Source organism: Diabrotica virgifera, chromosome 2 (assembly GCF_917563875.1).
Source record: "Diabrotica virgifera virgifera chromosome 2, PGI_DIABVI_V3a".
In the NCBI taxonomy this organism is placed as follows: domain Eukaryota; kingdom Metazoa; phylum Arthropoda; class Insecta; order Coleoptera; family Chrysomelidae; genus Diabrotica; species Diabrotica virgifera.
The window spans coordinates 15,007,982-15,025,114 of NC_065444.1; the positions used below are offsets into that span (position 1 = coordinate 15,007,982).

General features: G+C 32.0%; 1 protein-coding gene across 2 annotated transcripts in view; it reads left to right on the top strand.

Annotated features, from left to right (window-relative positions):
• LOC114345611 (uncharacterized) overlaps window positions 1-17,133 on the top strand; it is a 143,446-nt gene that overhangs the window by 122,195 nt on the left and 4,118 nt on the right. Inside the window, exon 10 of one of the 2 annotated variants that reach the window (XM_028296419.2) lies at window positions 1,728-1,927. The exons of the other annotated variant lie outside the window; for it this stretch is intronic. Coding sequence (XP_028152220.1) covers window positions 1,728-1,789 — 62 coding nt within the window. The 3' untranslated portion in view covers window positions 1,790-1,927. Of the gene's footprint in view, window positions 1-1,727; window positions 1,928-17,133 lie in introns of those variants that run through there. 2 annotated transcript variants of the gene reach the window in all.

The window sequence follows — 17,133 nt, forward strand, 5'->3', positions numbered from 1 at the left end:
GTGACAATATACCCATAGGCGCGCTAAATGAAAGTAATAGAAAACAATTTTATTACTAAATAAATATTTATGGAAATAAACCAAAAGAAAATAAAGCGAGCTCTAATTATAAGTTTTACTGTAAACGTATGTATCAAATAGTTTAGTCGTAAGAAATGGACGACAGATTAAAGCAAGTTCGAAAATATTGTCGCCAATGAATATATATCTACCTGAAAAAATTGGCATTTGTACTGTAGTCAGGATTTCTGTACCTAAATATAGATTTATTTCGAATTCCGTTTTCATGGCAAACAACTTTTCATACTTTTTTATTTATGACAATAGTAGATTACTTCTTATACTCACATTATTAAAATTTGTGGTGGCTCTAATTTCGATTTTCGCATAATTTTATCACGGTTTTTACTGGGAAGTTCTCACATTATTTTCATTTGATAAACTTTTCCTATTTTTTTTAAACTATTGATGATATTTCTAAAATAAAAAATCCTCCTAAAACTTTATATAGGCACTCGCATTAGAATTCGAAATATTTTTACGTATAATACCTATATTTACCTATAAAACTCACAATTAATAATAATCTATTTTTTCAAATAGTCCGACACAAAAATATAATAAATTAATTATAAGCAAACACTACTTCCCTATGGATCAACACTAACGAATTCCAATATCTTAAATAATACACTACTGCACTCAACAGATATCGATACAGATAAGAGAATCGTGCTATTACACTTAGAAGACCGACGCAGGTTTGTCAAAATGACAGTGACTATTTCTCTATGTTGCCTAATCAGTTATTAGTTATAATATTTTCGATTTGTCATTCGAGTTGTCATTAATGTGACACAAAATCTAGCCATGGGATAAAAACGTTTATTTGATGAAAGTTTATTTTTTTGTTCTTAATGGCAGTACAGGCTAGTTTTTGTAATATTCTATTTAATTATACAGTAATTTTCACATACTAAAATATTTCTCAAATTGTACCGCCATTCTTTACTAGATTACGAACAAGTGTGCCAAATATCTCAACAAAATATTCAAAATTAAAGCTGCAATCTTGGAACGCGTTTTCCATTTTGATGACGTGCTGATGTAGCTTCTTAATTATTTAGCTTGCCTGCGCTAATGTTACTTGTCATCCATGACTTCTATGCAAATAGTAAAATTAAGTTTTTTACTTTTCCGATTCTCAGTAGCCTTTTTTGTCTCCAATCCTATTGGTGCAAAAAATAATAGTGAGCCTTAGTAAGCGTATGTAGTTACTTCCAGTACATTGTTCGTTTCTCAGAGTATAACTTTGGTTGGGTAATAATATTTTGTGGTACATTTACGTTATTATATGTACAATACGTTACATTATCTAGCCGTAATGTGTTAAAGATCTTAATCAACTTTTTTTTTCGTTATGGTGGTATTGCTGAGGATTATTAAAAATTTATGTGAAACGTGTTTTTGTTTTTTTAGAGTATGTTTTCTTTGTATTTGGAAGTGGAAGTTTATATTAAAACATATAATTGTACATATGTTCTAAAGTAGCACAAAAATGTGCTATAAAATGTTTTTTTTATATTAAAGCTTATTGAAATTAGTTTATTTGTTATTTTCTGAATTAGAAATTTTAAAAGGTCTGTTAGTACTATATGTTGTAACACGTTAAACTCTAGAAACTGTCTTTTGAAAATTGTTAAGGATTTTTGTGAACTATGTTTTAGGCTTTTTTTGCAATTGGTTGGGAATATGTAATATACCTCATTGGTTGCGGTGGAAGAAATGAAGATTTGCCATAAAAATCACTATAGATAAATAAAGTTTTTGATACACTTTCGAGAAAATATACTTTTCGACATTAGACTTCTTAATTTTAACTGTTTCCACATTATTTGCAAATTAAAATAAAATTCTATTTTAAGAAGTTTTATTAAAATCAAACCCAGATACCTAAAGTAAATTCTATACACAAATTTGAGCGTAAACAACTCCTTTGTGTAATCTAAAAATCCTAACATCACATTGATTAAAAAAACGTGCGGTAAATGACCAGAAAAGTAAAACGAAAAGTCATGTGCTTAAATATTAGTACTATGTTTCCACCACCATTGTTTAAAAAAGAATAGTTGGTCATAGACACCAAGTTGGATATGATGCTATTCATAACACACCAACTCACATACATATTAAGAAAAATAGATACAGGGTGTTAATAAATAAGTATGAACAATTTTAAGGGCTAATTCTACATGAAAAATTAATACCAGTTTGCTCTATAAACATATGTCCGCAAATGCTTAGTTTCAGAGATACGGGGTGTAAAAATTTTTATTTCAAACTGCCAATTTATTTATTGCTCTAAGACCAGTTGAGCTATGAAAATGAAATGTGGTGAGTTTTAGGAGGTAGTTATTACGAATTTTTTGACATGCAATTTAGAATTTTGTATTCATCATTAGCCCGCCTACGGGCAATAGTCTGAATTTTTTTAAAGAAAAAAATAGTACGCCACTGAGATATTTCGAATTAAAAATTATTTTTAAATTCCACGTCTAATTTATGATAAAAAACCTTTCTTGCCTTTTTTTCATATGATGCACCGTTTTTATGCAGAAAAATAAAACATCTTGGCGCGTATTTTTCATTTCTTAATACATCATCAAGAACTATCCAATATAATAATACTAAACTAGAACAATAACAGAAAATATTACTAATAAGATTTCAACTAGGTGCAAAGCTGCAAGAAATGTTTAAAATGATCTCCTTTACAGATAACAGAAGAATTTTATATTCATCATTGGCGCGCGTACGGGTAATGGTCTGAATTTTTTGAAGAAAAAAATTGTACGCCACTGAGATATGTCAAACTAAAAATCATTTTTGAATTCCTCGTTCAATTTACGACAAAAAATCTTTCTTTCCTTTTTTTCAGACGAGGCGCCGTTTTTATACAAAAAAATAAAACATCTTAACGCTTACCAAGTATTTGAGGTAGTTTCCATATGTTCAAATACTTTGTAAACGTTAAGATGTTTAATTTTTTTGCATAAAAACGGCGCCGCATATGAAAAAAAGGCAAGAAAGATTTGTTGTCGTCAATTGAACGAGGAATTCAAAAATGATTTTTAGTTTGACATATCTCAGTGGCGTACTATTTTTTTCTTAAAAAATTCAGACTATTACCCGTACGCGCGCCAATGATGAATATAAAATTCTTCTGTTACCTGTAAAGGAGATCATTTTAAACATTTCTTGCAGCTTTGCACCTAGTTGAAATGGTATTAGTAATATTTTCTGTTATTGTTCTAGTTTAGTATTATTATATTGGATAGTTCTTGATCATGTATTAAGAAATGAAAAATATGCGCCAAGATGTTTTATTTTTCTGCATAAAAACGGTGCATCATATGAAAAAAAGGCAAGAAAGGTTTTTTATTATAAATTTGATGTGGAATTTAAAAATAATTTCTAATTCGAAATATCTCATTGGCGTACTATTTTTTTCTTTAAAATAATTCAGACCATTGCCCGTAGGCGTGCTAATGATGAATACAAAATTCTTAATTGTATGTCATAAAATTCGTAATAACTACCTCCTAAAACTCACCAAATTTCATTTTCATAGCTCAACTGGTCTTAGAGCAATAAATAAATTGGCAGTTTGAAATAAAAATTTCAACACCCCGTATCTCCGAAACTAAGCATTTGCGGACATATGTTTATAGAGAAAACGGGCATTATTTTTTCATGTAGAATTAGCCTTTAAAATTTTTCATACTTATTTACTAACACCCTGTATATGGAAGAATATATTTAGAAATTGAATTAATGATGCCATGCTATTATATGTATAATGTATAGTAGCATGACATCGTTAATTCAATTTCTAAATATTGTTATGCTCTGTATTTTCTCTCTGTTAAGAGATTGATCAGCATCTTGTTAATTGAATAAATTAATTAATTATTTTAATTACTACTCATGGAAACAAAACCAAAATTTAATAAAACTTTCCAATAAATAAATATTTTCACGGCTAATTGATTGCAATGTATTACCTTTAGTTTGTAGCTTCTAGTATTTCTCGTTGCTTGCTTTATCCAGGACAAAACAGAGAAAATAAATATGCTCATACAATCTATACCATAAATATAAGATTCAAAATGTATGCTAAAACTGTTGTCTTTATTCTGTTTTCAAAATTTCTTATCTAATAAAATTAAACTTTAATTCTACTATCTCCTTTTTCTTTTAACAAATTTTCATTTAAATGATTTGGAGACTGTTCTTATCCCTTTCAGGCCTGAATTTTTTTTAGTGAAAATGAAGTTTCCCTTTGAATAAATACGATATACGGCAGGGGTTCCCAAACTGGGGGGCGCGCCCCCCCTGGGGGGCGTGAGGACATATCAGGGAGGCGCGAGACAAGTTGAACATTAAATTAAATTTAGTTATTTTTCTAAAATTCAAAATTAACCGCTTGTTCAACTGTATCTGGTAACGCAGAGTAAGCAAAAGTTATCTCAAATACCTACCTCTTTTTGACAATACTGTGAAACGCCGCATTGATGATATATGACCGAAGACATACAAAACCAGGTAGTTGATGCAGTAAAATAATCGCCATTTTTTGCTATTCAGCTAGACGAGAGTACTAACATATAATTATCATATTATCATATTCATAACACAATGTTATCAGTTAATTGTTTATGTTCGGTATATTCAAAACGAAAGAATGAAGGACGAGCTACTCTTTTCTACAGAGTTGGAGACTGGAGACCACGACAAAAGCTGTTAATGTTATGAAAGCAGTGTGAGAGTTTTTTGACAAACATGAACTATCTTGGCAAAAACTGATCAGTTTATGTACAGATGGCGCAACTTCAATGCTTCGTTTTCGTTCAGGCTATTTGTAATTAGTAATAGAAAAAAATGCTGATGTGATTGGGATACATTGTTTTATACATCGACAAGCCTTGTCAGCAAAAACCCTTCCAAATGAACTTAGGGATGTCTTAAAGTTGTGTATTGAAGTAGTGAAGTACATAAAAAACAGTGTGTTGAATACTCGACTGTTTAAAACTCTGGTGTCATCGACCTTCCTGAGTCCCCGATTGTTCACACTGCAGTATACTGCATAAGGATTTATTGGTCCTGAAAATTTAGAAAGTGATCACAAAACACTGCTACTTCATACAGAAGTACGATGGCTATTAAAAGGAAACATGTTGGCAAGATTATTTGACCTTTAAGATGAAGTAATCACCTTGGAACATCAAAAGCAAAATGAGCTAAACATGGCCTTCAAAAAACATTGTACCCAAGTAATATTGGCCTATTTGTCAGACATCTTTGACTCGTTGAACAGCCTTTACCTAAAACTGCAGGGTGGAAACTCAAATATAGTAGTTACTCATTGTGATGGAGGCTTAATTACTCAACTTTGGAGGAGTAAAATATCAGCAAACCCCTGAAATTATTCAAATTTCTCTAAAGTAGAGCCAATCTCAGAAGAAACACGCTTCAAGGACATTTATGAAGGACCAAGTTTAAAAATCCAAATATCAAACCATTTGGAGAGCCTAATTGAAGAGTTCCGAAATACTTCCCAAACACTTGTGACAATTTTATTTACAGAATCCATTCCATGTCAACTGATCCAATCCATGTCAACATAGACTCCCTGCCTGAATCACTTCAAGAAGATGCTTTGCAAATAAATCCAAATGATTTTTTGAATGATTCCTCTGCCAAATACTTTGTTATAATGGACAAACCTTCATTTTGGTTAAAATATTTCAAAGTGTATCTTAGTGTATCACGGGAAGCTCTTCATTTATATTTGCCTTTTTCAAGTAACTATTTGTGCGATTTTCAACACTTGTGGCAATTAAAACAAAGTATCGGTATAAACTTGATGTTGCTAGTGACTTGTGCTGTGAGCTTACTAAAACTCAGCCACGAATAGGCATACTAGTAAATAAAATGAAAGCACATCCATCTCACTAACCAACCTAATATATTTTTCTTGTATTAATAATTTTTGTATTTTATGGAAACTGATATTATAGTATCTTATGACAGAATAAATAAATGTTTTGTTTTCAAGCTAATACTTATTTGTTTTGATTTTGTTCCTATTTAGGCGCATACAATTTATTGTAAAGGGGAGGCGCGAGAAGCTTTCATTTCAACAAAAGGGGGCGTGGTACAAAAAAGTTTGGGAACCCCTGATATACGGTATCTAAAAAAAGTGTAAAAAATGCAGAAAAAAAATTCATTGTTTGAATCTGTCACAAATGACATGTCACGTTCGTGCGCTCTGGGCTTATGTTCTATGAATGCAGGATCGTAAGTGTATAAAAAAATTCATTTTTATTAAAAGTAAAACACCATTAGGGACAAATAAACATTATTTTTATAATTGTTAATTGTGTAATTAAATTACATACTAACTAAAATAGAACAAACATTTTTTGCTGAAATGTCATGTCTTTCCATTGCCTCTTTGCTGAAGAAGAGCTCGTTGAAGGAACAGGTTCTTCATTCAATACATGTTCTTCTTCTAATACAGTTTCTTCAATATCCTTGTCATCGGTGTTATTTTTAAACATTTCAACGTCAAAAGCAACATCATTTTCGCCATCTAAATATTCTATTTCGGACTAGTTACCATCATTTCACAACTCTAGAGCCAAATCGTGGGTGAGAGGCACACCTGTAATAATTAGAAAAACTACTTTTATCATTAAAATGTAGAAAAATTAATAAAAAGTCACACCAATAAATATTTAGTATTTTAATTTCCTGCTTTGAAAATTGAATGTGTGACGGCAACTCACTATCGTGATATTCAAATTTTACGGGACAAGATCTCTACAAACAAACCAATAATTTCTTAAATTTTGTTTATAATCTTGAAGTTGAAACTTTATCTATACCACAACCCCGTTACAATAACATAAACACTTATAAAAAACAAGATATCTTTTACTTACCTTTATCGGTTTTGTCGTCAAAATACACAGCCTTCTTTAAATGGTATTCTATTGCAAACTAAGCGGGAATTCGTTAAATAATTTCAGTTACTCTGATAATACACGATAGACACAACATATTGATATCATCTTTCCTAGTAAAAATATGTTTATTTTGATGTTGATACCTACATAAACATGAGCTCACGATCGTGTCAGCCGGTCACGAAAGGGTTATTGTTATTTAAAAAAACAATATTTAATTTACCTTTTAAATAGATTATATTTATCTCTTCTATGAATTTATGAATGAATAAATTATGCTGTAAAAACTGTTAAATTGACAAAAAACAAATATGGTATGTAATATACAACAAACTCTCTCCTTTTTACAAATTATTTGACTAACCTTTTTTATCTTCTTTACTTCTTCTCGTGGATTGTGTTGTCCTCAGTTCTCCCACACGTGCTCCTTGGATGCTGCTACGGTCTTTCTCCTCCAAACTGTTTCACAAACAAACAAAAACAACACTCGCTCGAAATCTCTCCTCTATTTAGTTTCCGACTCCATACAAACAATATCAATCTTCATAATTCCAAGATTTTTTCTCTCAGTTCGATATCTTGTGCAAAATTGATACAAACCGGCTTCTCGTTCCAGACAGAAAACTGGAATCTATTCGGACACGAGGAGATTATACTTCTCGACTCGATCACGATTTCGTCTCAACAGGAATCTGCTTACACGGCCACCAAATTCACCACTTTACACAAAATTACTATTTTTCAAACTGGACTGCTCCTTTCCAATCTAAATTACACAGTAAATCTTTTTCCTTCATCAATCTGAGACTCAATCACTCTGTTCTCCCTCCATCCATCTCTTCGCCAATCACAAGCATTCTCTCTACACATAAATCCCTACTTTCATTTCCTAAGAACAAATAGTGTTGTATACAAATTTTCTGTCTTGTCAAATTTCCAGGAGATATTAAAATTAAATGTTTTCTTACATTCTAGAAAAACCCTATATTCTATAACTAAACAAACTGTTTACGTTGTTTTCCTTCTAGGAAACCATTTAGAAACATTCTATTGTCTATTCCAAAGCGGCACATTAACTTTCTAAAACCCACCGTAATTTAGTTCATTGTTTGAATTGCATAAATCCGTACGTAGAATCTTTATCACTAACGTTTTTCTCTTTCCACGAAACACTGCTTATGGCTAAATTATATTATTTACAAATTTTGGCTATATACGGGGCGATGAAAGTTTACGATCTCGTGGTCTTTGATATAAAATTAATTCTCTAAATTCTCCCCATAAAAATTATTTAACAATATAGTCTCCCATATATTTATTTTTCTTAATATGTATGCGAGTTGGCGTGTTATGAATAGCGTCGTATCCAACTTGGTGTCTATGCATTTTGGATTTATCGTAGTTACGCGTGACATTGCAACCCTGACAGAAATGGTGGTGACATCTGGTGACTGTCTCAATTACAAATTTATTCATTGCGTTGACCAACAATTCTTTTTTAAACAATGCTATGCTTTTTCTCATGAGGATCTTTCAGTGCGTCACAGTTTTTCGATTTCTTTCTAACGCATTAAATTGTATGTGACAGAAAAAAACGCACGTCGGTGATTACATTTCGTCGGTGACACTTATAACATTTATTCTAGTTGTCAATAGATGGCGCTATAATCGAAAAAAAAATTATTTACGAATTATATAATATATCTACGAATGTAATCTGTATAATTTATAAGACTATACAAATCAAAGAAAATACCACTTTATAAATGCAATAAACACAATTGATTTGTTTTTATGCCAAATTGCAAATAAAATGTGACAACTGTCAGATTTAACTAAAATGTCATGTTGGAATAAATGTTATAAATGTATATTATCACGGACTTACCTTTTTTCCTATCATTTGTGACGCACTGAAAAATGCTCATGAAAAGAAGCATATTACTTAATTTTGTGGTCGAACTGTCTAAGTCTATCCCATATGTGATCAATGAATCCATTGTATTTACATTGATTGAATAACAGCTGACACTGTGCTGTGCGTTATCACGCTTTAATATGAAATAGTCGCCAATGTAACCTTCTTCTTAAAGTGCCATCTCCTGAATAAAGGTTGGCTGCTACAATTGCAGACTATTCTCTGTCTTTAGTGGTTCCAAATTTAGCTCTGTCTATTGTCGGATGTTTCTTAGCCACGACAGTCTTCTCCTTCCTAGTCCTTTCTTTCTCTCGATCTTTCCTTTCTCTATTAGTTAAGTATATTGGTACTTATTATTTGTTAGGATGTGGCTAGATATTCTTGTTCTCATGATCATTTTTCAGAGCGTCATTAATTATGACGTCATATACTGTATTGGGTGTGTCGAGACTTATTTCATGTAATTATTGACGAATCTGACAGATGCCAGAATCGTACTTAGCCATAGGTGAAAAGCTTGTGGAATTAAACTAATTAGTAATTTAGTAGATTTGATTTTTACGCAAAATGTGTTAATATGTAGGTATTTTTTATAAAGGGGAATAAAATTAAAAAGTAAACAATATTGTTAATTAAATTTATAAATATGGAAACATTAAAAAATGACACAAAACTATCCATAAACTATGTTTTTATCTTCTTCTCTAGGTGCTGTCTCCGCTTGAAAAGTTGGCAATCATCAGAGAGATCTTTATTTCTGAAACCGCGGCTCTAAATAATTCATTGTTATTACATCCAAACCAGTTCCTAAGGTTCTTCAGCCATGAGTTACGTCTCCTTACTATGGATCTTTTTCTTGCATAATGATCTGGAGTATTAGATATACATCTCTCATCACATGTCCCATATATCTCAATTTTCTTCTTATTTGTTAGTTTTTCTCGTTCCTTATGCCTAAGGCTCATTACCTCCACGTTGGCTATTCTATCTACTCATGAGATATTTAGCAATCTTCGGTACATCTTGAATGTCTCTAGCCTCCTCACGCCAATGACTAACTTTTAACGAACTAAATTCTAAACCAAAACACAAAATAATGTACAAAAACGTTGTGAAACACAAGGGAAGTCGAATTCGAAATTTCAAAATGACAGGTACACAAAATAATGACCTGAATAATAACCGTCACTTGACTCTTCGACACTTCTAAAAAATGGCCAAAATGAACGAAGTTTTCGTCAAACGTAGGTTAGGAATATACATCTTATGTATATGTATAACCATTATAATGCTGCATTATTTTTGTGTTTAATAACGGAGCTACCGCTTTTTCCGTCTCGTCTAACTTAATGCATTAGAGAGAAATCGAAAAACTGTGACGCACTGAAAAATGATCATGAGAACAAGAATATAATATTTTTCTAACACCGTGTTGAAAAGTTCTCGTTCATTACCTATTATATGCAGCATTTCTTCGTTTGAGGTAGGCGATGTTCATGAAATCTTGATAATTCCCGTAAAATCCACATTTAGAAGGTCTCCGATTTATTTACGGTTATTGTTTTAAGGGTCTTCGTTTCATCTGCATAGAGAAGAGGCGACTAGCCCTAGAATTTTGATAAATTCGATTTCGAGTTTTATTCGACAATCACATAGATTTTCTGGTCTGTTCTATTATTCTCGTATTTCTAGATCAGAATTTAGACGGGTATCGTTTCAACGTCCCAGGTACTTGTAACCTCCAAAAGGTTGTGTTCTAAAATGAGCCCGTTTATTGTGCACGGTTGAGGCAAATTTTGTTTTTTTCGGATTTACATCACTTTCGGTATAGGTCATCATCATTCTCTTTGCCTTATCCCTATGCGGGGTCGGCTTCCCTAATTGCATTTCTCCACACAATTCTATCTTGGGCCATATCAATGTTAATCCCCTTTACCAACATGTCCTGCCTTATCGTCTCCCCCCAGCTCTTCTTTGGTCTTCCTCTCCTACTCCTTCCAGGAATCTGCACTTCAGCTATCCTTCGTATTGGGTGGTTAACGTCTCGACGTTGAACATGACCAAACCATCTTAACCTATGCTCTCTCATTTTGGCATCAATTGGTGCCACACCTAGACTTCCCCTAATATACTCATTTCTAATTTTATCCTTCTTTGTCACTCCACTCATCCATCTAAGCATTCTCATTTCCGCCACATGCATTCGCTGTTCCTCTTTCTTTTTCACTGCCCAACATTCAGTTCCGTACATCATAGCTGGTCTTATGGCTATTTTATAGAATTTTCCCTTCAGCTTCATTGGAATTTTTCTGTCACACAACACACCACTCGCTTCTTTCCACTTCATCCATCCAGCCCTAATTCTACTGCATGCATCTCCATCTATTTCTCCATTACTCTGTAATACCGATCCTAGGTACTTAAAACTATTGCTTTTTACAATCATTTCACCATCCAAAGATACCATTTTATTTGTAGTAGCTCCATCTTTAAATGAACATTCCAAATACTCTGTTTTTGTCCTACTAAGTTTTAAACCTTTTTCCTCCAGAGCTTGTCTCCACTGTTCCAGTTTTTGTTCTAAGTCTCTTTCACTATTTCCTACTAACACGACATCATCAGCATACATTAAGCACCATGGAATGTTACCCTGTATTTTCGCTGTTATCTGGTCCAAAACTAATGAGAATAAATACGGACTAAGCACAGAACCTTGATGCAATCCTACTTTCACATGAAATTTATCAGTCTCTCCCACACCTGTCCTAACACTAGTCGTTACTCCCTCATACATATCCCTCACAATCTTTACATATTCACCAGGGACTCCTTTCTTATTGAGTGCCCACCACAGAATCTCTCGAGGAACACTATCATATGCTTTCTCAAGATCAATGAATACCATATGAGCGTTTGTTTCTTTACTCCTGTATTTTCCCATCAACTGCCTTATAATGAAAATTGCATCTGTTGTTGATCTATCCTGCATAAAGCCAAATTGATTCTCGGATATTTCGGTTTCTTCACGTATCCGTCTATCAATTACTCTTTCCCATATTTTCATAGTGTGGCTAAGCAGTTTTATAGCCCTGTAGTTTGTACATTGTTGTATATCTCCCTTGTTTTTGTAAACAGGTACCAGTATACTGCTTCTCCATTCGTCTGGCATTTGTCCAACTTCCATAATTCTATTAAATAGACCTGCTAGCCACCTTGTTCCTGTCTCTCCCAATGCTCTCCATACTTCCCCAGGAATATGATCTGGTCCTACCGCTTTTCCTTTCTTTATTTTTTGAAGCGCTTTCGGTATAGGTATAGTCTATTATACTATATAATAGGTATAATATGTATATTTACATCACTGTCGCCGTTACGAATTTTCGGCGTTACGAATTGTCCGTTACCATTTGTGTGGTTACGAACTGTCGCATTACGAGATGTCTTGTCACGATTCTTAAGATATATTCAATCGAATGGAGATCTGCCTTGGGCTATTGCCCTCTAACAACTTGTGTTATTCATCCTAAAGATTTTCACTTACTGCAATCCGAAGTATATACGCACAGGTCAAGTGTTAAGAAACTAGATTACCGGAAACATGCAGCATTTATATACGGAACATGTGTCACACACGATGTATGAAAATATTTCCTATTCTGTACATCAAGTTAATTTTACAAAGCGTTATCAATATCTTATACAGGCTGTTTACTTTTTCATTAGATATAAGACACTGAAAGAAGCGCTTAACTCGGCAACATTACTGTATACAATTGTATTTTAATTGTTAAAGATGTTCAACATTTTTATCTACTCTTTCCGATAGTAACAGTATGTTATCACAATAACTTTATCAATTTTTCTATTTTCTTGATTATTAGTTTTTATTGTATAGTATATAAATTATTGTAATCAATGAGTACATAGTTACTGAAAAAATAATCCTGTTAATTATATTAATGAATAATTTAAGCGATTATACAAGTATCGATTGCCCAAGAATATTCAAAAACTAAACGAAATAGCCATCTCTATTTGGCTGGTGAAATTGATACTCGTCGCTGCATAGCTTAGTGCTATGTTGCCATTTACAGGGGGTATATCTAAGTTAAATCTAAACAATCTGTATATACATTACATTTTGGTAAACTATGTAATATACAAAATGAGCTTAACACAATGTAAATAATAAAAATGATAAAAAACTAAATGAGTCGCTTTTTGCTGGCAAGTGTATATATTATTAAACATTTAAAACCATTGCATATTTGCTTAAGCACTTAACTTATTTATTTGCATATAACTGCAACGACACTGTAAAATTTTTTTTAGCAGGTTTACCCTCTTATTTTACATAAACTACCTTTATAAATACGATAATTTTACTGAATTATGAGCAAAAATGTTGTATAAGGACTTACTATACGTATAATTTCAGTAGTATTTTTACTGGTAAGGATGGTAAAAAGAAAATATTAAGAAAAAATTGTTGTTAGGAATTTCATTTATCTTTATTTCAGCTGTTTCACCCTCAAGAGCTTTTTTAAGATCTCTTCCGAGTAGGCATTAGAAAAAATTGTCGACAACACGGATCCCTGTCTCACTCCACGTCTGATTTCAATTTCCTCTGGGGAAAATATCAACGAGTAAATTCATGTAATTTAATTTGGTTAAATTTGTGTGACAGGAATATTGAGTAGTACATTTGCAGTTTTCTTATAGTAATTTTGCCGTACAATTTCTTACCGTATTTAAATCGGCAGATCTACTAAAAAATTTTTACAGTGTACCTTGTGCGATATTATCCGTATGGATGTGAATCTCTTTACCCTCTTAATATAAACTTAAATATTACTACTGGAGTCTTAACACATTCCCTGCCGTACGCCTATCTCAAAAAGTATCATGTGACGCCGCACCACAAAAATTGTTGAACTTTTGGGGGCCATGTCAGACAGATATGTCTGATGAACATTTTTAAGGTGAGGCCATGTCGGTCATATATAACTGACACGATAACTTTTGAATGATCTTCCAACTTCATTAAAAAATTATGGCGCTCTAAGAAAAACTATTTTTTATATATCTTCTTTTTTTGGTGTGGCCTCCCAAGAAATCTATAGGAAATGGCTGTAATTCCTACAGAAATAACGTTGTCCCTCATATACAGACCGTTTAGTTTTTGATTAGATGTAAGAGGCTGAAGGAAACGATAAAATCGGCAACATTGCTGTATACTATAATTATTGTATTTTAATTGATCATTCCAGGTTCACGTGACTTTGACAGCGCCGCTGAGGGGCAAATATTGTGTTTTCATTGCTATTTTTGCTATTTCCTCGTTTTATTATAAAAAGTCTGGGGTTTTAACTACAAAAATTTCAAATATTGGATATTATAACACCTCCACAGGGGATGCAAAAACCCGGCATAATCAGAAAATTCTTGACTATCTTGACCCACAATTCCCGTTGTTCTGTTGAGAGTGCATTTAAAATGACTCGATCTTGAAATGCGGCCGGTATTCTAAAAAAAAACTCACTTTATCTATTTTACCTTTACTGGAACACTTTACAACTGAACAAAACGCTGGTATTTTAATCATATTTTTAAATTAAACAATGGTTTTCTACACTAAATGTACTTTGTTTACAAGATGTTTGCCCCTCAACCGCTGTCAGATGACGTCATTCTGGAATGGTCTATTTGTTAAAGATGTTCAAAATTTATGTACTCGTTCCGATAGTAACAATATGTTATTAACATCACTTTATCAATTTCTTCTTTATTAGTTTTTATTGCATAATATAATATAAATTATTGTAATCACTGAATACATAGTGAGTGGAAAAATATTCTTATTAATTAAATGTATGAATAATCTAAGCGATTATGCAAGTATGGATTGTCCAAGAATATTCAAAAACAAACGAAATATCCGTCTCTGTTTTGCTCGCGAAATTGATACTCAGTCGTGGGCAACTAATTACAGTCGGAAAAATGAAAAAATACCCACGCGTCATCGATGTGATGTTATTCTTTTTCTGATAATATATATTTATTGGTGATAAATGTTACTATTACTACCGTAATTAATTATTTGATATATATTAATAATACAAATATAATGAGTAAGCAAATATAGTATTATGAATTTCTCCATGTTAAAGTTGCCAGTGGACGTAAATAGTAACAGGAATTTAAAAAAAATGTTGTTTGTGTCAGCTGCATTAAGTGATTAAAATGAAAGTAAACTTAATGAATTCAGATCATTAGGTATCCAGGTCATTTTCCAGACATTATCTGCAAATAAATGTACATTCGTAAAAATATAAATGTACATACACTATGATTGAAAAGTCAGAGTAATATGTACACGTTTGGCGAACTCATAGACAGAAGTTAACCATATTGACAGATGATTATTTACATTTATTTTATTGACGTATTTCAATTAAATAAATACTTACCAAACCAAAAATACAATATAATATCAAAATAGCTCTTAAAAGAACTGAATTTAAGTAAATACGACTGATTATTAAAATTATAAACTCTACCGAACCTAACCCAGTTTCACTGTCAAACTGACAGAAATCGAACCAGTCAGATTATAGTTGACCAGCACGATTACTCAGATAGTAGTTTATATAATCATTATCTCTACTCATGCTGAATGTTTTTCTAAGAATGACATTAGAAGTACAGAAATAGTCAAGTATGAGTTTAAATTTTCTACTAAATTATCGTTGAACAATTGTATCGCCGTCTCACTGTGTCAATAGGGCTTTTCATCGATTGTCATTTGTTTCGAGCTTCTGTCATGTGTCAAATAATATTAATATATCTACGTCATACGTCTTTGGTTTGTTTCATTGGTATTACCAATAACATACGACGTAGATATATTAATATTATGTGACACATGACAGAAGCTCGAAACAAATGACTGTGAATGAAAAGCCCTATTATAAATATGTAACTGCGTATGTCTTGGATAACGTTTTTGCTTTGTAGACAACACTTAGTAATCTATCTCTCTAGTTTGTTATTTATAGAAAAAGGCAGAAAATCCAAAATATGTGCTTGCTACGATCGTTCATGGGTATTCTTTCATTTTTCCGACTGTAACTATAATACAATAATTGCTAATGTTTACGTCTAGCTCGCAGTGTTGCCATTTAAAGTTCGTATATCTAAATTAAATCTAAACTGTGTGTATTATAGCCGATATGTCCTACGGCAAAAAATTCTGTCAGTCAATTTTGGAAGACGTGACAGGGAAGTTTTGTACTCATTTAAAGACTTTGTGCGTTATTATCCTTATGGCTATGAATCTCTTTACCCTCTTAATAAAAACTTGAGATTATTACTAACAGAGACTTAGTTTTGTACTCATAATTGATAGACTGATAAATTTCTGTCCGTTATGAATTTAAAGATTTTTATGTATTTTATAGCTATATTTTTTGAGCAGAGTTAATTTTATAGTTAATAGCAGTAAAAACATTTTTTGAAAATATATACTGATATATCGAAAATAAATATTTCTAAATTTTTATAAATATTTTTGGTATTTTTCAACCATTAACCCTCTAAAGACGAAATCTTTAAAAAGTTATAAATTAAATTTACAATAATTAATTAATTATAACTGGTTAGTTTTAGTACTGGGCCGGATAGCTTAAGTTGTATTAAAGAAAGTCAGAGGTTGGTACTTAGATTGCCTTTTGATACTTATTAATTAAATTCATAGTAAACATCGTCAGTTTAATAACATTATATTTATAATATAAATCGACCACAACTAAACAAATAACAATACTGATCTATCTAGCACTATTTTGACATGCTCTCGTCTAATAATAAATACGACACCTTACACCTAATTCTGGCCCTTTTTTTATACACATAAATCATTGCAAGAGCACCTACATTCACGGTCAAGTAATGTTTTAGGTTTACTTATGGTCACTTGCTTTTGGATAAGGTTAACATTATTATTCAGAATTAGGCACAAAACATATTTATAAATCGATTGTATCAAGGGTGGTTAATAGTTTACCGTAAGGTGGTATCTGACTTTCAGGAGTATCTGACTTCACCAGAGGGCCGTGGATCAACACCCAGCGCCGGCGAAAATATCTATACATTTTGAACAATATTTTGCTGAGTATTTCCGAA